At 40.9% G+C, this 23,853-nt stretch overlaps 1 protein-coding gene across 1 annotated transcript in view; it reads left to right on the top strand.

Moving 5' to 3' along the window:
- The window catches only part of WRNIP1 (WRN helicase interacting protein 1), a 29,836-nt gene extending 10,746 nt beyond the window's left edge, over positions 1-19,090 (top strand). Inside the window, exons 2-7 of the mRNA XM_009635007.2 lie at positions 3,102-3,293; positions 4,249-4,493; positions 11,779-12,008; positions 16,929-17,084; positions 17,937-18,016; positions 18,505-19,090. Coding sequence (XP_009633302.1) covers positions 3,102-3,293; positions 4,249-4,493; positions 11,779-12,008; positions 16,929-17,084; positions 17,937-18,016; positions 18,505-18,780 — 1,179 coding nt within the window. The 3' untranslated portion in view covers positions 18,781-19,090. The remainder of the gene's footprint in view (positions 1-3,101; positions 3,294-4,248; positions 4,494-11,778; positions 12,009-16,928; positions 17,085-17,936; positions 18,017-18,504) is intronic.
- The last annotated feature ends 4,763 nt before the right edge of the window (positions 19,091-23,853 follow it).

Below are 23,853 nucleotides of genomic sequence, written 5' to 3'. Positions count from 1 at the left end.
AGAGCGTTCCGTCAGTTAAGTGTTTGTTCTGTGTGTAATGGATCTTGAAATAAGTGGCCACAGGCTCAAATTGAAAGTGTTACTGATTGGTGAGTAATGGTTCATGAATTTCTTGGTCGGTATGTTTCCATGTTTCAGAACGGCTCCTTATGATGGCACTTCTTTAGCCTGTCTAAACAGATAAGTCAGTAAGGTCTTGCAATTTTCAGCATAAAACTTGAGATGATAGGTGTGAGTTTGGACCGTTTGGTGGGATAACGGAGGAGAATGGAGAATGATTTCTGGAAGGGGCACGGATATTACACTGTGAGCTTTGCAAGGTGTAATTTTTAGTGAAGTTAGCAAAAGTTAGTTTGCAGGATCACTCCTATTCTCATTGATATAAATACCACTTAATTTATGGGAAACAATACTTCTGCTCCTTCCCTAAGGAAAAAACATGATCTAAATAAGAAATACCTGTATAATAAAAGGAGCAGAATATCAACTTGTTTAGATTTCCTCTTCCTGCTTGTTGTGCTGGTTCTGATACAGATGTGTTAATTTGTATTAAATTGCAACACCAGTGTCATTATTTTAAACAACTTTTTTTCTAATATATAAAAAAATCAAACCTACTTCAAAATTTATTTCAGATAATGAAGGATATTCAGTGTGTTTTCTTCTGGCTTATTCCATATCGGATTTTTAATTTTCCCGCTAACCCTCAAAAACATTGCCCCTGAATTTGAAACTAGGGGTTTAGTGTACTAGTTACAGTTTTCCTGTGTTAGTGCCTTCATACTTAGGCTACCCTGCTTAAGTTAAGTCTCCACTGGGTTGTTATGTTCTATAGGTTGTAACCTGATAGTAACAAAGAGGGAGAAAACAGTGGAGCATGTTACTGGCTTTTGCTTGAGATGGTAGGAGAAAAAGCAACATAAAAAAAATTGAGCTCATGGGAAATAATAGGCTTTCAGAGGAATGGAGAAAGTTCAACCTGTATGTGATGGGCAGTTTGACTTGACTTGCTAAATGATTGATTGTGCAGAACAGAAGGAAGAGAGCATGAACATGCCTGTCCGTGTCGAGCACTGCTTTTGAAAGGCAATGTATGTTATTCTTACTGCAACCTTTGCTGACCCAGAAGTTGGCAGAGCAGGAGAAGTGCGTGCTGGCTAAGAGCTGTGCAGCAGTTTTCAAGTCGATTCTTGGTCTAATAGTAGCTTTCGAACAAATCTCTTCGTATTTTTTTTCCGTACATTAGGGGTAGAAATATGGACTCCCATGCATGTGTTTAAAGACAATTCCTTGCTGCTCTTTTTTAAACAACAAAACTATTTGTGACCAGGTGAATGAGGGTCAGGATGCAGTATGAGCTACCAGTTCAAGTGGAGCTACAAGAAGAATAGCCACTTGATCCCCCCCCACCGCCACTTTTAGAGAAGAGGTACATTTTTTTCTTTTTCATCCTCAAATTTCATGTATTTGGGGTTTCTGTGCTTTCAGTGATTTTTTTAAGGCATGGGTACATCCTCTGAAGGTACATTCTGAATCAAGGCCCTTTTGTAAGGAAACACCAACTTTGGTTTTATTTTGTTACCTTAGTTTCAAAGATAATTTCACTTTTGTTTTTTGGTTTCCCAGATCTCCTGATTTTCTGTAGGCTTTGCTGCGAGCACTTTCCAGCTTGTCTTTCCAGTCTTGTCTTCTGCAACAATATGAGGAGGGGAGGGGCTGGTGCTTTTAACTCCAGGAGATGAGAGAGGATCTGACACGGGATGCAAGTCTTATATCAGGACGCGAAATGACACCTCTTCTGAAGACAATCAGGAAGCCCTTACTAAAACTAAAGCAAGAATAAATAGTGCTACATCCTCCCGCTTAGCCTCCTCTTTCCCATCTTGGGCTGGCTGCCATTTCAGGGACGAGGAGATCCATTAAAGAGACAGGGCAGTGAATGAGGTCCTGCCAACACTGCTGGTAGCCATATGGTAGGTGGTTGCTTCTGCAGCCTCCCTGCAAGAGGATCGGGTTGGCAGCACCTGCTGCTTTAAACTCAGTACTTGGAATATCTCCTGAAGCGGTTTTGTCGGCACCTGTCCCACTCCTCATCTGCTGAGACTCTCCTGTCTTCAGTCTCCTTGGGCTCCTTCTTTAACAGAAGAGTGAGCTCGGTGGAAGAATCATCTGGTTTTCTCTAGCAGTACTTTCAAACAGACATACAGTCTGCTTGGGACATGCAGATACACCTGCCTTTACCAAGGGTTGTGAAGGAAGGTCTGAAAATTATGCCAGTGATGTGTTCAGGTGTAGTAATTCTGCCTGGGAGGTAGTACCAGAGGTTGCTTCTGTGCTATGGTAGGCTCAGAGAAATTGCCTATAAATAAATTCTGATTTGAAGGAGTTGACTATAAGGAAAGAAAAACAACATAGCTGCTCACTAAAACCAGCCAACAGTTTGTTCAGTCAGCCGTCTTTTACTTCCCTGGGCCAGCATTTGATTACTGTTGACTATTTAGATTTAAAGAGTTACATTTTCTTAAGTATACATACAATTTTTCAGTACTAACATTCTCATGCTTTTGTAGGGAACCTGCTTTCTGATTAATTTCATTTTTATGTGCAGTGGAAATAGAAAAGGCTTTAGTTAACAACATTGTAGCTTTTTATTTCTTGAATGTGGTTGCACTGTAAACTCTCCTGCAGGTGTCTCGGGGCAGTCCAGCTCTTTATCCGCTAACATGCTCTACAAAATAACTGCACAGTGAATTGCAGTCAGCCTGTCTTCTGTGACAGAAATGTGGTGAAGAGTTGTTCTTCCGTGGTAAAGGAGACAGCTGTCATTGCTGGCCTTTTCAGTATTGCGACTGAATAGGTCTGGTATGTAAAAGTGCAGGCATTAGAAATGCAGCGATGGAATTGGCAGCTACGTCTAACAGGAAGTTTTTTAAGTCTTCTGTGTGCTAGACTAGCATAAACTAAAATACCTTACTCTATAAACTGTCAACACTGTCCCTATGTCCAGAACGTATAGTTTTGTTCTTTACATATTTCTTTCAAGTGAGTACTTTCTGTGTCCAAAATTATTTTTACACATCTTTCTCCTATTGCTGTTTCAGACTACGCTGGCACACATCATAGCCAACAGCAGCAAAAAGAACGGCACGAGGTTTGTGACACTGTCGGCCACAAGTGCCAAGACAAATGATGTTCGAGATGTCATCAGCCAAGCCCAGAATGAAAAAAGACTCTTCAAGAGAAAAACCATCCTCTTTATTGACGAGATCCATCGTTTCAATAAATCTCAACAGGTACTGTACTACGCCACTTTTTGGAAACAGCCTTTGTCAGCACTTCTGTGAAATTTTCGACTTTGCCTTAATATGATAGCTGACTTCGGGCTTTTGATTTTAATGTTAATGGTTTTGACAGGTGAATTAGGGAGAAAATAAAAATTAAATTCCATAACTAACTTCCAATCAACGTTTAATTGTTGTGATTCAAAGATGTAAATAGAAGTCTGAGCTATACTTATAGTTGACTTATGTGACAGGCTTTATATGACATTTTTTTTAAATTTTATTTCTGCAAAGTCATGTTAGTAATGTTTGCCGTACATATCTTCATTTCAGCCTCCTCCCTGGGGGCAGCATTCTGCATTACCTTTGAAAAGGTCTGGAATGTGGATGTGCCTAGGGTGTTTGTTCAGCTTAATGTTGTCCCTTCTTCTCTGTGAGAAGAGAGACCGTAGTCATACCATGGAAAGCTTGAATTCTGTACTACAGATTGCAGTTTCTGTATCAAACCATACTCCAATCTTCCTGTAGTTTTCTGAGCCATTCTACAGAATCATCTGGGGAACTGTAGCCCTAAAGACTGGTTCAAAGAGTATTTAGAAGTAGCATCGCTGTTTGTTATATTTGATTAGACAGTTTCACAGTATCTTATATTTGCCAAGCAATAAACCAAAGTCACATAAATAAACTAAAAATTTGCAGATTTTTGACGCTTTTTCTTTTCAGCTGGTAGGGTCATTCTCAGTGCAAGCACAAGTTATTAAGGTGAACAGCCCGTAACGTGCTGTGTGTGTGAAATTAAATCATTTAGATAGCTGAGCAGATGAGCTGCCTTGTCAGTGAGGTTATTTTTCATATCAACAGGGAACCCAAAGACTCACAAGACACAAAAAATGTAGCCTACTCACATGCGATGTTTTAGGTTGTCATTGATCGAGATCAGCTTTTTCTGCTTCCCTCCCATCCTCAGGACACTTTCCTTCCTCACGTTGAGTGTGGGACGGTGACCCTGATAGGAGCAACCACGGAAAACCCTTCCTTCCAAGTCAACGCTGCTCTTCTGAGCCGATGCCGGGTGATTGTCCTGGAGAAGCTCTCGGTTGAAGCAATGGAGGCGATTCTGATGAGGGCTGTCAGGTCTTTAGGGGTCCAGGTTTTGGGCCAGGGCGACCAGCACGGCAGCTCTGCAACTGGCAGCAGCAGCGAGAGCTCAGAGTGAGTACTTTATGGGCTGCAGGGTGTTAACGCACACAGCCCGAGGAATTGACTGCCTGCCAGGGAGAGAATGAAGCAGTTGGTGGGTGGGAAGAGAAACCCTAGCCACTTCTGATAGTAAAGAAAAGAAGTGGCAGCATATGGCAAGGGCGGGGGGGTGACAGGAGAGAGAGAATTCGAAGCACTGGCTCTCTTCATCCAAAACATAATCTCACCGTCTGGATTAGGAGAGAGAGTTTTATACTTGGATCTGTAGCTCCTGACTCACCCTCCCAGGATGTTTAAATCTGTCCTGCTGCTGAGGATTTGCTGTGGAAGCCTGTAACTGGGTCTTTGTCATGTCCTAATGTGTTTTACTTCTTGCTACTGGTTGTAAAAGCATCATGTTACCATTAAGTGGTGGCTGGGGCATCCCCTCTTAAATTAATTTGGAAGTGCCTGACAGAAGTTTGTTGTTTTCTGAGATTTTTTTGTTTGTAAGATCAGGGAGGGGGATACTACTGTTCTTTAGTTGCAGGATAACTGCTGTGGTATGTTTTATGGTATGCTGTGGGAGAGGGGGCTGTTGCTCTGAGGTGTTAATAGATTGTTTTAAGATAGACTTTGGTTTTCTCTGCCCCTTGTTGTCCAAGCCAGATAGAGGCACGCTAAACATTTGGGAGAGTTTTGGGAAAAACGAGGTCCAGATTTGTCCATAAGGGATGTTATCTGCCTTCTGAAATGGTTAGCTGGCAAAGAAGAATAATGCTTGGTACAGTGCTACTTTCATGCAACTTATTACAGTTCCTTCATGTCGATGCTTGTCTGTACTCCTAGTAATTTACAGTGTATTGACATGGTGGTAATTGGGCAGGCACCCCATATGAAATAAATGAGAGGGAACCGACTTTGTCCTTCAGCTTTATCACAGAATGTAAGCACTAAGATTCACTAACCTGAATGCTGAGGTCAGGGCAGGGAAGGAAGGCTATTCCCTTTTAATTTTTAGGGTACCCTGCCTTCATGGTTTACTCATTTGTAGCTTTTACATATTGTAGTAATGTGAATTTTAGAAGAGAGGGCAGTACTGCATGTCAGCCTTAATGTAATGGCACAGCTGTGATTGTGGCTACACCCTGACTGGGGTTCGGAGGGTTTCCTTTCTGTACAGGATTAAAGTACAAGGCATAGTTTCAGCTGCAGTTGTTTGGGTTTGGGTTTCGCTAGACTCTCCGTATCTGTAACCTTCCGTTAGCTATGGGTGATTTAAACATCACGGTGTGGTGCTTCATCAAACTGAAAGAAGTCTGGCAGGCAGACTGTCAGACTAGCACAGTTTCAGAAATCTATCCATGGAGAGAGAGGGCCCCACTCCAATGGCTGACATGGGAGCCAAGCATTTAAAAATAAAAATAGGATTCAGAATTCAGGAGTGTTTGTTGCAGTTGTGTCTTAAGTTTTTCTCGTCTTTCCTGCCACTATGTGGTTCTGGTTTGTAGTTGATATGTACTGTTGCTGATGAGTTTGGCTTTTTATAAGCCATCCTGCCCCTTACTGTTGTTCCAGTTTTGGTGTCTTTGTTAATTCCTTCTTCTTGCTTCACTGTCCATACCATTTCTGCTCCTTCATTTCCTTTCCACCTACTACTCTGCAGGAGCAGCTCTGTCTTGTCTTTTACCTCTTCATGTCCCTGCCTCTATGAAGCAGGGCTGTCGTTAGATGCAGGCAGGTAACACTGTTTGTGCTGTCCTGAGGAATAACTGAAAGTCACCAATTACAGTTTAATTGGTTGTTCACTGCATTCACCTTTGTTCCAGAGTTGGAAAAGGAGCTGTAAGGCAGCATGTCCCCAAATGTGGGGCATGCCTACTTTGAAAATGCTGCAGAGATCTAGCCAGAAGGCACAAGAGATGTATATATTGAATTTTGGATTTCATTTCTCATGTGAGTCTCCCTTCCCAAATCACAGAAGTGTAGTATGAAGTCCTGCATGTGTTGCTTGGCCTCAGTTTATCAGATGGTCTTGAGATTTTGAAGAGGAGGATGATTCTTTGTGGTCTGTCATATTACCTTGAGGAATAAGGTGATGGTGAATCTTCCTTAGTCTCTACAGGCTTCTTCTGTGCTCAAGGAGACTGCAGCCATCACTGAGCGATTCAATAGGTTTCATGGTCTCTGCATTCCACACATGTGCCGCAGTCATCAAAAGGAAAGTGCATTCTACCCAAATCTGTTTCCTTGAAGTTTTCTTGGTGGCTTTTTTTTATCTTGCTTCCACCATTGCTGCAGGTTTCTGATAAGGTTAGCTCACCTGGCTCCTCTTTCGTCCTGCTGTGGCCTTTTCTTGCTGTAAAGCTGAAATAGAACTAGCAGGAGGTGTTACCTACTTTGGTATCTTTTTCTTTGTTATATCACCACACTCATAAAGCTTCTTTCATATAATCATAGAATCACTTTGGTTGGAAAAGACCTTTGAGATCATCGAGTCCAACCTTCAACCTAACCCTGACATCCCACCACTAAACCATGTCCCTAAGCACCTCATCTATCCTTCTTTCAAATACCTCCAGGGAGGAGGACTCTACCACCTCCCTGGGCAGCCCATTCCAGAGCCTGACAACCCTTTCGGTGAAGTTCTTCCTAATGTCTAGCCTAAACCTGCCCTGGCACAGCTTCAAACCATTCCCCCTTGTCCTATCATCTGTTACCAGGGAGAAGAGGCCGACCCCCACCTCCCTACAGCCTCCTTTCAGGTGGTTGTAGAGGGTGATCAGGTCTCCCCTCAGCCTCCTCTTCTCCAGACTAAATAACCCCAGTTCCCTCAGCCGCTCCTCGTATGACTTGTGCTCCAGACCCCTCACCAGCTTTGTGTCTCTCCTCTGGACATGTTCCAGCAAGGCAACATCTTTCTTGTAGTGAGACACAGTATTCAAGGTGCGGCCTCACCAGCACCGAGTACAGGGGCACTATCACTTCCCTACTCCTACTGGTCACACTATTTCTGATACAGGCCAGGATGCCATTGGCCTTCTTGGCAATCTTTGACAGTTTTTATATTAGTTACTGGATATCCTTAGGATAAGATGTGCTTTGTGTTATATTTTCATCAACTTTACTGTCATCAAATTGTGCCTCTTAAAGCCTGGAGTAAGTTAAGCTGAAAGATGGGGGAATATAAAAGGAAGAAACATATTCATGAAGAAGAAAATAAGGAGAAGTCAATGTTAAAGATGCTTTATATTGCTGAAACTTTGCTTGTGCTTTCTGCAGTTCACGCTGTCTCAGTAGTAGCACAAACAGTTCCAGGCGTACACTGGTACGCTACACTTGTACTCTGTCAGTGATGGAGGAAATAAAATTCTTATTTTCCTGGCCATTTATCATTCAAGTGCTGCCTTCAGAGTAGTATCTCTGATTGAAGTCAGACAGTAAACTGGATGGTGGATTAATGTATTTGAAGTTAGATAGCACAGAAGGCACACAGCTGAGGGAAATGAAAGGATCCCCAGTTCCCTGTTGGCAAGCCCAGACATCATGCAGTTCAGCTTATTAGTGGCTGTATTACAAGTATTGACAGGTTTTGAATTCACTGGTTTGTAAGTCGCAGTGTTGAAGATGGGCTTCCTTTGGGCTTTCAGTGTTCAATACCTTTTTGAAATTTATTCCCTTCTTGGAACAGCCATCTGATTTCCTTGCAGGAAATAGAGTTGCTGGGATGAGAGGCAACATTCAAAGACAATGCTGAAGGGCAGTGAGCAATGCATATCATACTGCAGTATTTCAGATTAAGAACTGTATTTGCCTATAAAAGTCTGTCAAGGAGTGAGTGTAGTGAGAATAATTGCACTGAGAAAGTAAGAAAGTACTGATTTACATGTGAAAGAAGCAACGGTACTTTATCTCATGTTCTGCTCAATTATTTTAAAATCTTTAATCATACAAGTTCTCCTTGCTTGGACTTCCTTATATTTACTCCAACATTGCTTACACCGTCCTGTCATTGGATCAAATGCTGCGGTGTTGTACAGGTTTTATGGGTAGCTCATCACATGTTTCACGTTGGTTCTTGGCACAAGCTGTCTTGAGGGTATGGAGATAAGGAGGAATTGGAAGAAGGATTTATTATCCTATAATGGTAGTTTTCCATTACTTAAGCTAGTATATCACCTTCAGCTCAGTGAGTGATGGATCCCGGAGCATCCCTTTTGGCTTATTTATGTTTTTGTCTCCAAGTATCATCGGTTACAAGGTACCAACATTGAGTGTTGGCATCCAGTGGGTGTTCAGTGATAATTTTGGAGAGTGAAAAAAATACGAGATTGCCCATCTGCAGGAGGATCAGGAGCTTGAGAGGAGGTCAGAAAGTGTGGGAGTTATTCTGCCTGGTAGTTCTAGGGTGTGCAGAAGTCAGGTAAAGTGGAAGGCTGTAGGGCACTTGAGCTTCTTAAGACAGGAAGGGCTTAAAGACATAAAATACAGTGAGTGTCTTTTGGAAGCCAAGGTATTGAAATAATTGTCATGCTGATTTTGGTACTAGGCTCCTGCCTAGTGAAGTTAAATCATTAAAAAAAAAAAAAAAAAAAAAAAAAAATTTTAATTTCTCAGAAAAAAAAATAACTGAAATCAGTTATTCTGAGTATGAAATGTTATTATTTTGAAGTACTGAATGTGAATGGAAATGTTACTATTTTTAAACACTGAGTGTGAATGGAGCTGAGATTATGGAACAGGGAAGCATTGTTTCCAATCGGTGATTGTCAAGCTGTTTGCACAGCATGTTGATGTATGTGGAAATTTTCTCTGTTTATTCTTGTTCTTTATCATGGCCTGTATGTCATGCTATTGTTCTAGACATGGACTGGATCAGCTTAATACATAATACATTATTTGGAGCAGAATTTCCATTACCAATATGTTCTAACTTGGATTTCACCGTGGAAGTGGACAAGCCCTTTGCTTGTAACCAGATTTTCTGTACTTCCTTGTGCATATTTGTTTTAATTCCTGTAATACTAATTGCTTGTGTTGAGTAAACAGGGCACTTGGAGTCCTGTAGTGAAACTGAAGAGACAGGAATACAACTCAGCTTTCTTGCCCAGCTTCTAATTAGCAAATAAAGGGCAAAAGTGCTCTGAGGCCTCAACTTTGCTTGGGGCAGACTGTTCGTAGCTTCTTGTAAGCATAGTACCTACCTGCCTTTTAGTGCTCTCAACACTTCCCGTCCACTTGCAGTTGTTGAGCACAGTTGTGGGTGTCGGTGTGAGGAGGCCTCAAGCGTGTGGTGGTGTTCTCTGCAAACAGCAGGCAAAGAGCTTAGTCCTTGCAGGTGACACCTTTTCTTCAGTCTGCCCTTCTTGGTGTATCCAAAGTGTTTGCTCGGTGTGCAGCATATTTGGGTTTGTTCCCTGTTGATGGAGGTATTAGCAGCAGGACATCTGCTGGGTTTTTAAAAATAGCTTTTGCTTTATTTGCCGGCTTCTTTCATTGCATATATCTGGTGCCCATCTGTAGTGCTGAGGGGTGAACATTGCTCCCCGATTTTCAAGGAATTTCATGCATGAGATACTTGACTGAATAAGCCCCTGTTGTTACATTCTTCTGCTTCCCTGTTCAAACACGAAGGTGTTTGAAATAACTTGGAGAAAGTGAGGTTATTTTGGAGTTCTACTCTGTGTTAATTTTTTTTTTTTCTAGCTTTATCAAATACATGAGAAATAAGGAGATGGAAAAAATACGACAAAGATGCATATGTGTATATAGAGAGATGTATTTTTCCCACAGGATGTGATTTCTGCTGCCTACTCTGCAGCATGGGTTATGCCCCTAGAAGACATTTCTTGGCCTTCCCTTGCAGTGCTGTGGATTAAGATTGCAGCTCTACAAGCTTTTTCCTCTCACGTGTGGGCATGAGAGGGCTCAAATGCTGACTGTTGAAGATTTTCTAGCACCTACTTTCTTTTTCTTTTGTGTGACAAGTGCAAGGTGGTTTGCAAGGAGGAAGAGGAACCCTGGCATTGCCTTTTTGTACACCATTGGTAGTAACAGTAATAAATCTTTCTGGTGAATGAAGTGCAGGGCTGTTGTGAATCCTTAATTATTTGTCACACAAGGGCTTCGTAAGAAATTGTCTCACGCCAAGCTCCGTGCATTAATCCTTACTGATACACATCACTCTTGATTTTCAGTCCAGTTACTAGAAATTACTAAGTTGGGACCATTACTTATGCCATCCTTTAACTCCACTGGCTGCTGTTTCCAAATCAAATCAGCTGTACCCCCTGCCTGGTGAACACCTTAGCTGTTACTTTGTCTACATAGCTGAAGTTTGAGGGTCAAATCCTCAACAGTATCCATACGAAATGTGCAGAGGCAAGTTGATTTGCATGTGCCCCAGCAGCGAGGACTGCAGCCCAGCAGATGAGAACCTGAAGAAAGAGCTGGAGGACTGTTACTTTCCCAGATTTTTCATAGGCCCGCTATGAGATCTCATCAGATATGTTGCTGCATTTCTCAAATTTTCCCGTCTTGTTAATTTAGATTGTGTGTTCACTGGAGTTTGGCCTTTTCCATGTGTTTGTATAGTCCCAGCACGCTTGGAGTAGTGGATGGCAAGAACGGCAACTTGCATGCACTGGGATGCCTTTTCTTTCTAGTAAGGTATTTTTTGTACCCCAGTGACTAAGTTGTAATACCTGTTACAATTAAAAAAAAAAAAAAAAAAAAAAAAAAGTAGGATGTATATATGCTTTACAATGTAAACAATCCTTCAATTTCTTGCTTATAAAAGAACATCTGATAGTAGCTCTTACTGTTGGTAGTTAGTTTAAAACCTCATGCTAATTACTTTATACCTCTCTATATTCTCTTGTGCACGTTTGGATAGCTTCCTACCTTTTCATTGACCTTCCAACAAGGAATTTGAAGTGCTAGCTAGGAAATGCTGATGGAGTAAAACCTTGTAGAGTTCAGCTGGCTGTGCCAGAATTGTACGCTGGCATAACCCTAACCCTAGTTTCCATTGAACTTAATGAGATGAGGAGAAATAAGGGGGTTAAGATGAGAGCTCATGCCTTTTACCTTTTTCATGTGCAATTGTATTTAACATGCATTGGGGCAGGAGGAGGGGGAGTTGGGTCCTGCAGTGTTCTCCCAAGGCTCTGCAATGCTTAATCGTGACAGAATGAGTTAAGAGCAATACTTAAACCCAGCTGCCTCTCAAACTTTGTAAACAGATGCCATCTCTAGAATAATACACAAGGAGAGGAGCATGAGGGGTTGCTAACAGTGTATGATTATTCTGTTGCAGATTCCCGGTGTACATAGAGAAGAAAGCTCTAAATACCCTAGCCTACCTTTGCGATGGTGATGCAAGGACTGGACTGAATGGGCTCCAGTTAGCAGTTCAGGCCAGATTAGCAGTGGGGAAGACCACTCCTTTGAATATTACCAAAGGTGGTTCTGCAGATGGCATTCTGATAACAGAAGAGGATGTAAAGGAAGGGCTGCAGCGATCTCACATCCTGTATGACCGAGCAGGTGAGTACCTGATAGGTTTTCTGAAATGCTGCATTCTCAAGAGCTGATAGCCTCTACAATTTCTGTTTCTTCTCCCCCTTTCATACCAGTTGCTCTGGTGAAACAGTGGTTGTACTGAAATTTGGCCTAAAAATTACTTTTCCTTTGCAGCGTAGCAGGCTCACCCAGAAATTCCTTTTAAACAGGATTTCCTCTTAGCACTTAGGAAGTGTAGGTTAGCTGAGACACTATTTGTTGCTTGGTAAAATTATTTGTTCTTTAAGATTTTTAGAATATTATCTTCTAAGAGGGTTGCAATGTAAAGAGGGAGGGGTATTCTGATGAAGAGATTTGTTCTTTGAAGGTTGGAAATCTTCCATTGCACTTTTATTCCTTTGAAAGTCTTGGAAATGCTCACGTTCACAACAGTATGTTATGTGAAAATGTGAGCAGTTTGCTTTATTTTTAGAGTTGCTTTTTAAGGTAATGATGTGACTTGGCCATGTTGGGCATCACACTAATTGGCCACTGCACCATTTTATGTGAGAGGGTTAAAAATCAGAGAGTGAATGTTAAGAGATTAGGTAAATCCCCTTGAACGTGTATGCTAGTTCTTCAGCAATACTGGAATCACCATGCAGTATGGTATCAAATGATTATGCCGAGCAGTATTTGGAGAACGGATTGATTTTTGGTTTGCTACTGCATCTGATACGCTCAATTAACTTTCACTACTCAAAACCTGTGATGAGAGACTTCTCAAGGTTGGTTGTGAAGTATATGCCTGCTTGCAGCCTTCTTGCTACAAAGAGGAAATGATGTCTCATTGTCAGGAAAAAGCCAGCTGGGCAGATACTGATATGATGGCAGCTGAGAAGTCAAGGGTAGGCAGGGGGAGGGAGGGAGAAGAAAAATTTTTATGGGGTCTGTAGCAGGAAGAAGTTGCAATTATGAGGAAGTGGAAAATCTGACCAGTTTCCTGATGTGAGTCTCTTGTGCCATGTAGGTCTCTCGTGTATTTGCTGTCGCCTTGTGGCCACTGTCATGCAGAACTCTTGGCTGTGTCCATTGCTCCCAGCCCTCCCACACCTATTCGCTCTGTTAGAGATGGCACAGGGTGCCTCTTCCTGAGGCTTGCGTCAAGTCTAGGTAGCATGTGTTGGCCCCTTCTCCATGACAGAAGTCCTTCAAGCTCTGTTTTTTCTTTTTTGTCAGAGATTTTCAGAGAGGGGTGAGAACAGTGAAAATTCTGTTTTTCTTGATTATACAAATGCCAAAGAACCTGCCACAGATATTGTCACAGTAGCAGGTTGCCCAAGTACATGCCTTTACAAAATTTCTGTCTTCTGTGGAGTAGTCTGTGTGTTTCAGTTGACCACTTTTGTCCCTAGTAGAGACAGCTGTTTGTCCTTTTATGTACAAAGGGCTTCTGGATAGAGGCTAGTGTATAAATAAAGATACTTTTGTAGCATGTTTTAGCTAATACTTCTTTGAATCACAGTTGTTGTGGTGGAATCTTACAATACTCTAATATAAAGTGCTTCAGCCTCAATAAAGTGGAGGGACATGATGCTGTCTAATCAGGATAGCAACAGTGTACATTTGAGTGTAGTGTGTTCATGTAGAAGCACTGAGTGATTAGTGTTCAGAATTGTATAAATATGGAATTTTGATTTTACATAATTATTTATTTCTGGTCACCTTCTGCAAAATTTGCCAAATATATGCAGTTGGGCATTCCTTTATGTACTTTCGCCAAGTACTCTAGGAACGAAATTATTCATAATCCAATCATTAGGCTGTTGTTCTGATCTGTGTGCAGACGTGTATAGACAAGATCTGTGTGCAGATAATCTACACATTTTAGCTGGAAGGACAAAGAAACAGCTCTGGTCAAATTTCACTGCCAGCAGCTGCCTGCAGCCCTTTCAGTGTTGGAGGAAATAAACTAGTCATATTTTAGCTTTTAATTGCAGTTTTTAAAATGTTGATTTTTGGAGAAAATGGTGCAGCAACCAAATTAATTAAAGTTTAACTGCAGATGGACAGCAAATAGATTTGATTTTTTTTTTTTTTTTTTTTTAAGATGGAGTTGTATTGTCTCTTCTTCCTCTTATGTATTGTGTCTCTCTGTTAACACTGATTTAATAGCAAATACCGCAGTTTGTGTGGTAACAGAACTTCAGTTATGGTAAAGACTGGGAATGGGTTAAGATGAAGTTAATTTATTCTGTAATCTGGAACATGATTGTTCCTTCCTTTTCCATGGAGGAGGAAACAAAGAGGTGCCTCATGCCACAGTGTTTTTTGCCAGCTTTATTGTGTTCTGCTGGACCGGAATGAGAAGTCTTTTTATGCATGCTGTTGCTCTAGTCTTTCTTCCAAGGCTTTCTTCCGTTCTTTATCAATGAGCAGTTGATGTTTACCTTTGGCTAAGGCAGAAAATAACGTGAGATGGGATCTGTGATTTTTACTTTTGCCCATTACCTTATAAATAGGGATTGCTTAAGAAGTCCAGATACTGATTATGGTCAGTGAATGAGGCCTTCTACTAATAAGACTTTAGATAAATCAACACCTTAAATTAGCTGGAAAACTCTTCATGAACACATAAAGCAATGTATTTTTATACACTAGACACTAGAAAATCCTGTCATCCACAAAGCCTCTTGTGTAGTTACCTTGTTTCTCTTTGGAAAGGTATTTACCTTTGTGGGAACTGCATAGAGCAAATGTATTTTGATTCCAAAGACTCTTTTAAGAGTTTTGGTTTCAAGAGATATCTGGGATGCAGAACAGCAGTGATAGGTAAGTTTGCATGTGTCTGTGTCTCAACTGAATTGGTAAGACCAAAATCTGTATGTTGGCTAACCAGCCTGAGAGAGCTAATAAATAAAGGTCTGTAAAAAGTTCTAATTTTTTTAGACTGCTTCTGATATCTCACACAGAATATATATAAACTGTATTTTTAAAAAGAAACATAAAACCTCTTTGTCCAATGCATGTAACTGTATTTTGCCTTTAACTGAAATGGCGTTTAAAGTACAACTACACATTTTTTCTGAAGAAGCCAGAGTCTAGTGTATAAGTATTGTCATTATGTTGATGAGTCAGTCGCCAACATTTAACTTTGTTAAGAAGGAGGTAAAGGGGGAAAACTGTCCCCTTTCTCAGCCTGCATACTCTCAAGTCCCCTGCAGGTATGTATTCCTAGTTCCAACCTATTCCTTCTGCCTCTCCAGCTGGTATCCCCAAGTGTGATGCTTTACAGTAGCCCAAACAGTGTATAAAAGCACTCCAGCAAAGAAATCTGGTCAAGTGCAGCCTCTGGAGATATTTAAAGGCCGTCTTCCTTACTTTTAAGAGACCAAGAGATGCCTTTTCCAAGAGGATGATGCGCATTCAGCTGCCTGGGTTTATTACTACTAACTGAAGTGTTATGACGGAGCACAGACACGCTGTTTGTGTTGGCACGAGTAATGACTGCATACCATAGGGTTCTTTGTGTGGAGTCCTAGCAAAAATAGCTGTCTGCCAGCCTGCATACGCTGGCAGCGTGCGTGTTAAAATACCCCACGGAACCACACTGCAGCATGAGCAGCGATGTGGGAAGATGGACCCAGTTTCTGACCTGGGAGGTGGAGGTCTTGCTGGCTACGAAAAGAGCAATTGCAGCAGTATGGGGGCTTTGGTTTTCACACTCATGCTTGCAGCCTTTTATTTTGCAGGGCCTACAAGTGACGGTGATGTGTTCTGATACAGCCCTCAGGCTGTAAATCCTTTTAGGCATAGGAAGAAGAGAAGTACTAACAGATGGCTGTGCATGCAGCCAGTTGCCTTTATAATACACATTTAGCTGTGAGCCAAGGAATGCCAGGCACTTTAAAAAATAAAAAGGCAGATTATGTGCAAAGTTTAACACAATATTGCAGAAAAATACTCTTACAAGTTGGATTAAAAGAAATGCGTAAGAATTAAAACCAGCTGCACAGAGAAAAATTGCAAGGAGGAAGGGTCTTGTTCAGTGTTTGCAATGTTAACCCTCTGTTTTTAACTGTATCCCTAAAAGATCTGTGGAATGGCTTTGTTTCTCCTTGGAGTCCATATCTAATCTTATATTAAACTTTAATGTTAAAAAAATTTCCTTGTAATTCGTTCAGTCTTCCCACTCCCAGTCTGGCATTTCAGGTTTTGTTTGTGGGTTTTGTTGTTTCAGCTGCTTACAGTTTTCAAGACCCTTCCAGTACTGCAGGTGTCCACAGCTGAACTCAACATTTCTTAGGGGTTTGCTAGGGTTGTGTGCCGTGATCCTGTTTCCTCCAAATCATGTAATGTGTCATCATTGTATATCCACAGCAATGTTTCTTTTTTTTTTCCTATATAATACAGCAAACTTGTGTTTGACTTACTGCACATTTTATTTTCAAGTTTTAGTTGATGAGAAATTTCTTTTTCTAAAATATTGCTAGTGTATAGAACTGGATTTCTGTGATCCCTCTGTCTCCTCAGAGCTGTGTGCATGTCCAAAAGCAATGGTTAGTGGTTTGTATGTGCTCATACTTTAGTCCTTGTCTATTAGGAGATATTATATAGAGTCTTCTTCCTAACTGCTTAGAATATCTGTATTTTTTTTCTTTTGAAGGAAAGTTCGTTAGGGTACCAAAACCAAATTGTTGCCTTGCAATGTTTAAAAAAACACCCTCCTTTTCATCTGCAGTTGCTGTTATGCTTATGTAGTTAGTAGAATGATCCATGTGGCAAAGCACAAAGATGTTAAAAACCTTAATGAACACCGTAATCACATATACATAAAAAGAACTTGAAAAAGCATGTTATGTTTACCTGCTGTGATCTAGTAAAATATATTCTGTTCCCTTAAAAGCATTGCATTTAATTTCCTCCTAACAGCTTTGTGTATCTCTTCTCCCCCATTCTAAATAGGAGAAGAACATTACAATTGCATCTCTGCCCTGCATAAATCTATGAGAGGCTCAGATGAAAATGCTTCCCTTTACTGGCTTGCTCGAATGCTTGAAGGTGGTGAGGATCCACTGTATGTGGCAAGGAGGCTGGTGAGGTTTGCGAGTGAAGATATAGGTCGGTATTTCATGTTGGAATATTATGTTGAATGAAGATCTGCCAGGCTTCTGTTTTCCAACAATTGGTGTTTGAGAAAAAAAAACAACCCCAAAACTGCTATATGCAAAATCAGTACAAAATACTGAAGTGCTTAAAACAACAAAAACTTTTGTGTATGCGAAGGCCTGCATGTGGTGTCATTGTGATGATTGCCTATTGCAGGAGAAACAAATATCTTTGAGGTCAGGTTTTGGTAGTGTATTAATATGGATTCTTTTAAACTCTGGTGAGTGTAGGTCACCAGTAAACTTGTGTCACAGAGAATGTGTATTTCAGGGATGTCTGGTTTTTTAATGACTGTGGAAGGTGAATGCCTACTTCGGCTTGCAAACCTTAGATTTGATAGCTGGCTCCCTACTTTTAAGGCATCTTGATTGACTTTTCCAAAGTAACAGATGCAGCAGCATTTTTATCTGTGGGATCTGGGGGAGGTTATGTCTATATGGCAATATTTCCCTATTTCTTTCTCAATTCCAAAAAGGAAGTGAATTGTACACAGGCAGCTACGGCTCAGGCTGCCACCGTGTGGCAACAGTCTGAAAATCATACCTGTGATTTAGACCTTTCTTTTTTTTGGGGGGTGGGGGTGTGTCAGAAGAAGGAAGGCTGTGTATGGAGGGAATATATCTTACATACTGCAAAGTATTGTACCCGAAGTTCCAACATCCAAGAAAGCAACTTTGAAATGTGTATGGATAACCTTCCATCTTACAGGAAGGGAAAGAAAAAGAGAGGGGGGAAAAAAAAAAAAAGATACAGTAACTCAAGTAAACTGACTTTAACCTGCTTTCATCTGATCCCTTTTCGTAGGACTGGCAGATCCTCTGGCTTTAACACAAGCAGTTGCTGCTTATCAAGGCTGTCACTTTATTGGAATGCCAGAATGCGAGGTAAAGGATTCATTAATTCACTGATTTAAAAGTACTACAACTGTAAAACCTGTCTGTAATTATACAGAGAAACAGAGATTGCAAGGACAAGGCAAATTTAGTTACATGTTCATTGAGCGTGCCCCTTCTTTGACAAGTAAGAGAACATTGTAGCTCTTAAAATAAATGTCATAGTTTGAAATAAAATTCAGTGCATATTTATTGTTAAAATGTGGCATGTGAACTAATGTCATTTTGCTCTGTCCCTTTTTTCTCTCTGTTATAAATAAAATAATCTGGTGTTCTAAAGTGCAAATCTGGTATTTCTAGTAGTGGAAATAGTGAAGAGCTGTGTTGTCGTTAAATAACAATACTCATACTGTAGTAGCAGGCAGAGGTCAGTTTAAAAACATAATCCCTGTCATGCTACACGAACAACCTGAATAACAGACCTTTTCCCAAAGAGCTTAAAAGAAGCAATTAAACATTTTCCCTTTTCTTGTCTCCAGGTCATCCTAGCACAATGTGTAGTGTACTTTGCCAGAGCACCAAAGTCTATAGAGGTATACAGGGCGTATGGCAATGTCAAAGAATGTCTGAGAATGCACACGGGACCTCTGCCGCCTGTGCCGCTGCACCTGAGAAATGCCCCAACAAGGCTCATGAAGAACTTGGGCTATGGTAAAGGCTATAAATATAACCCCATGTACAAGGAACCTGTAGAGCAGGACTATCTACCAGAAGAGCTGAAAGGAACAGACTTCTTCAAGGAACAAAAAACGTGACTGCCTTGCTCAGAGTGGGTTTTGATTTTTATGACGCACACGTGTACTGGTATGGAATCCCCTCACAGTTTCAGCCCTCTGTTACAGTGGTTGAAAGTATTAAGCCACTCAGCCTTTCAGATACTTTCTTATCCTTCAGGTTTTACTGCTGTTATTCTGAAGATGTTTTGTAAAGAATTGCAGTTCGGCAGTGTAGAAATGAAGAAGTAAGCTTTATCAGTATAGTGCCATCACCTCCGGGTACAAGTGAAATGGAGAAAAAATGAGATACTTGGATTTCTGACTCTTGCTGTGAGACAAGGAATATGATTATGCCACTTTTTAAAATCAATATCTACTTCAGATTTTGAGAATGTTTATTTTCCAGAAAAATAATATTTTACCCCCTCTGCTAAAATACAGTAAACAAAATATAATTACAGTGTAATTATTGCTCTTATGATGTTCCAGAGACTAATTTTGTACAACAACACTTGTTAAACTAATAAAGTTGTTAAAAATAGTGTCTATGCAGTAGTTTAAATATTCTTATGACAGCGGCATGGTTTTGAAAGCTTGAGGTTCCTTTAACTTTATCATCCCTACTTTCCAGAGCCAGTTTAAATCATTTCGGAAGGAGAATAGTCATGAAAATAGCTGAATCATGTTAGGTTTTGAAGTTGTCTCACTTAAAATTATTATCGTGTGATGACATTTTGGGAAGTGGCTTTGGAAGGGAGATTGCTGGTAGCAAAACATGCTCTCATATTTCTAGTTGTGCTTCAGGAATTCCAGTAGCTTTGAATTGAAAAGCAGAGAGATACAAATTGCCTTCCTGCTTTTATAATAGAGAGTTTGGCTTCCCCTTCCTACTGAAAACATATCCCCATCCAAGATTGCTGTTGACTGAACATTTCAGTAAGGGGAATGTACGGTCATGGCAGTGTCCCTGATGTTGACAACATTCCCTCACTTAAGTGCCGATTATTTTTCTTCTCCTCAATCGTTCTTAAGTGTGCAGTGGTCCAGTGTGCTGAAAAGCCAGCAACTGTGCTAACTAGCAGTTGGGTAGCAGGAGAGGACTGCGTTTGGCTAGAATTACAGCAGGTAATTAGCAAAGAAGATTTTCATTACTGAAATGCTGAGGAGCCACTGGGGCAACTGTCCACACTTGTCAAAGTGCCGTGGAGTAATCTGGCCGCCAGTGATGAGGATGTGTGCCTTGGCTGAAAATTGCCACCTACACAGTAGCACAGCACGGTTACAGCTGGATTTGCTCAGTAGCTACTCAGGGTTTGCTTGCTGCATACCCCATATACCTTTGTTACCGGGCCTATACTGGTTACCTGATGGACTTTAGGGATTCCTGTCCCGATCCTGCTTAGTTTATGAAATGTGATGAGGTCAAAACTTAGTGCTTCATGTAGAGCTTCTGATCTTCTTGCTGTTCAGCTAAGAATGCCACAGTCCTGCCAGAAGGAGGTGGCTCTGCTGGCTGCTTCAAGAGGTGTCAGAAGGTTAGTAACTCTCCTCCAAAAGGACTGCTTACCACAGATTTTTTTTTTTTTTTTTCTTAATACAGAATCACTTGGTTTTTTTCTGATGTGTTGTGTATTGGCTGAACACTGGTGCTCCATTTCACACTTACGGTATTGCATTTAACAGTTTTTAAAAACTTGTTTTCGGCTACCTAATTACATTTGTAAATAAATGTTTCATTTGGGGGCAAACTGGTTTGCACTGAAGCCCTACCAAGCTCTTTGCAGCTCTCTCAAGCTGTACGTGTGATACAACCCAGCTACCTGTTGTGCACAGGCTGCAGGCAGGTATTTATCCACGGCAGAGGTATTTGGTACTGTAGGGAGCTTAGGTCAGAGGGGATGCCACAACTGCGCATCCGGAGTTCGTTCAGAGCTGCTTCCGCAGACCAGGAGGTCTGTGGTCTCAGGGTGCCGTTCCAAGTCAGGAAGCCAACTTTTAACTTTCCTGCAGCAGGAAATTCAGCTGATTATGCTTCATGTTTCAAGATAGACTGCTAGACCTTGGCCTCAATTGGAGGTTTTCAATATACAACCTGCAAAACCTTATGCTAATGGTCCACAAAGAAACTTTCTGATTACTGCCTTGATCAAAGGGTATTTGTATTGGAGACAAATTTTGCTATGAGGCTTCCAGCTTGGTAGTCTTCGTATTAAGTTCTTCTGCATGACAGAAATGTAGGACTTAAGCCAAGAGTTGTGGTGTAACTGAAACTTTTCAGAAATTAAACTGACTGCAAGACTGTGTACTGTTAGAGGGTTTGAGCCAGGTTCTTTAAATGTTTCTATGTGCTCTCCTTCCTCAAATAAGTACCCATATTCTTCACAGCAGGATGGTTTAGCAAGGTAGGAGCTACTCTGAGTTTGTGTCTGCCCTTTCAAGATATATAGGAAGATGGGAACAGAGGTGAAAATGTGGATTATATTAATCCATAATACTCCTGGCAAAATTACTTGTGCTGTCAACCAACGTTCATTTTAAATCTTAAGACACAGAGAGTTGATACAAATATTTCTTTAAATGGCCCATGATTTGCAAGCTGACCCCAGCTTGTAAAACAAATCAAATCAGTGGATTGATATATTTAAAGACTTTTTTTTGTCTTACAGGTGTACGAGAGGTTGGTGTGCTTCCATTTGACGCAACTGGCAGTTAAAAAGTGTTGGGCTAATGCAGTCTGTGGTATTTTTCCATTCTTATTTTCTTCCATTAGCAAAAAGAATGGGATAACCTCACCAGACTTAATTTTCCTAGTAACTACTAATGCTCAAATATAATTCACTGTAACGTTTTACCCCAGGGAAACCCCAGCCTGTAGTTTCTTGCCTGCGGTTGACAGAAGTCTTTACTCAAAGCCTTAACGTTCTATTTACAGCTCTTCTTTTAGTTATTTGAGACTTGATCAAACTTCCCTTGTTACAACAAATTGTGTCCCAGATGTTACAGCAGAAGTTGCACAGAAGTTTTGCAAAACAATAGTCATGTGTTTGGCCCCATATGCTTCTCTTGTACCCCCTGTTCTGGAGCCAGCATGGTATCTTCAAGGCAGACCTGATGAAAATCCTTTGTGGTGATCTGCATTCAGGAAAGACATGGTGGAGTTTAGCTGACAGAATCTCTATCAGCCAAGAAGTCTGTGGCTGTAGAGGCTACCACCAGTCCAGCTGTGCAGAGATTATTATTTTCTCTGCAGCATCTCCTCAGAGTTGCTTGCAGGCCACTGCAAAACTGCAAACAGAGGCAGTCTCTCCTGTGCTCTTAGTACGCCCGTGATGGTCCTGCCTCTGTCCTGCAGTGAAAGTGCAGAGGAAGAAAAGTGGTATTGCTGAGCTTGTGGCTGAAATGAGGAAAATTAACATGTGCTGCTGCATGGAGAGAGTGGAAGCGAGGCACTAAGAAAGCCTGCAGGTAAGACAAAGTTATTTAAAAAGCAGTTCCTGACTGTAGCTGTTTGTCCCCTTAAATGTGGCCTAAAAGTTTCTGCATCAATAGAAGCAAGATCTGGAGGTGACAGGAAATTGCAATGGTGCTGTGTAAGTCTGTGCAACAAATGTCTTGGGTTTCCAGTGGAAGGCGGTCTAGGGGTGATACACATTCTCTGTGATTGTTATGAGTTGTGGTTCAATCAAATACAGGTTTTTCTGCCCTGGTCTGAGTAGACTGTGGTTCTCCCTTCAGAAATACTTAGTCCGTGATCCTTCCACCATCAGCCTCTGAGCACTCGTGCATTATCCATACAGTGCCATACTGCAAGTCTTCTCTGATGTGGCAGTCCTCCTGTTATTTGGAAGGAGGCAGAGACCCATAGCCCTATGTGGAACCTGGGTCTTTTCCTCATCCACCACTTCATACCTCCATCTGCAACGTGTGACATGATACATAAATACTATTTCATAGTGTGTTGTGATGTTAAAGAAAACAGATAAGGGATCTATTCTCCACAGTCCCCCTACTGATGGTGAGGCTATGCCTGTTCATGGACCGAATTGCAAATTCTCTAAAAACTACAGGAAAAAAAATGTTTAGGTCAGATGTATCATGAAGGTAATAAATGAAGTATTCTGTACTAATAGATAAGGTATGACTTAAATGGGTATGTGGGGATGGAGATGTAGGCATTGTTGTTCCTGTAATTTTACAGACAAGTTATGCAACAATAGTAGTTGCAGATCTGTTATATTAAGTACCTACAAAGGATCATTCCTTATTCCTCCTATTACAGAGAAAATACCATAACTGTAAACCATAAACTGTTAGGTCTCTCAGCTGTCTAGCAGGGGCATTGTGTTTTATCTGGTAAAAAACAACTGAGATGGGTGAAATCATATGACTAATTTTTTTTTTTAAATAATAATTATGATGTCTTTCCCATAATAAAGATTGACTGACTTTTGAAAAAAAGCAGATGAGGACCTTCAGGGTAGTACTACAATCATAAAATATATGACACAAAAAACTGTACTTGAAGGAGAAGAATTTCGCACACTTCCTAAAACTTTTCCGCAACCTTTCATGATACGGTGTATGATAGCCAGATGATGATTTCTCATGGAGCTCGAAGACAAATGCAAAGTGACTGATGAGGGTCATACACGTACTAATGCAAGAAGTAAGGCTTTTCATACCTGTGAGGGCTTAGGTATAACCATTTACATTCTGGGGCATGCATATGAGAAGTCATTGCCTAGAACAGAGGCTATATTGCTTCGTTATAACCCATTAGTGGGCTGTAATTATTTTTTCAAGATCAGTTTAACTCAAGATTTACTTACTAACAAACACTGAAGGCGGTAACAAGAACATGGGTTTATTTTGCTTTGCTGGCTAGTATTCGGAGGGCATAAAGTGTTGCTATTTGGGTCAGATGCTAGAGGACATTCCTGATGCATGCTTATGGAGTACAGTAGGCAGGGGACTTAGTGATGAAGAACACCAGCAAAGTGTGAAGACAGGTTTAGAATTACTAGTGAGACATTTCAAACTCTTATTCTTAGCTTTTATATATTGCAAGAAATTGAAACTACCAAGACCAGTCAGCTGTAAAACGTGTCATAA

Source organism: Egretta garzetta, unplaced genomic scaffold (assembly GCF_000687185.1).
Source record: "Egretta garzetta isolate BGI_Z169 unplaced genomic scaffold, ASM68718v1 scaffold283, whole genome shotgun sequence".
In the NCBI taxonomy this organism is placed as follows: domain Eukaryota; kingdom Metazoa; phylum Chordata; class Aves; order Pelecaniformes; family Ardeidae; genus Egretta; species Egretta garzetta.
Note: the sequence above shows the minus strand (reverse complement) of the source record. Positions and strands in the feature narration are given on the sequence as shown.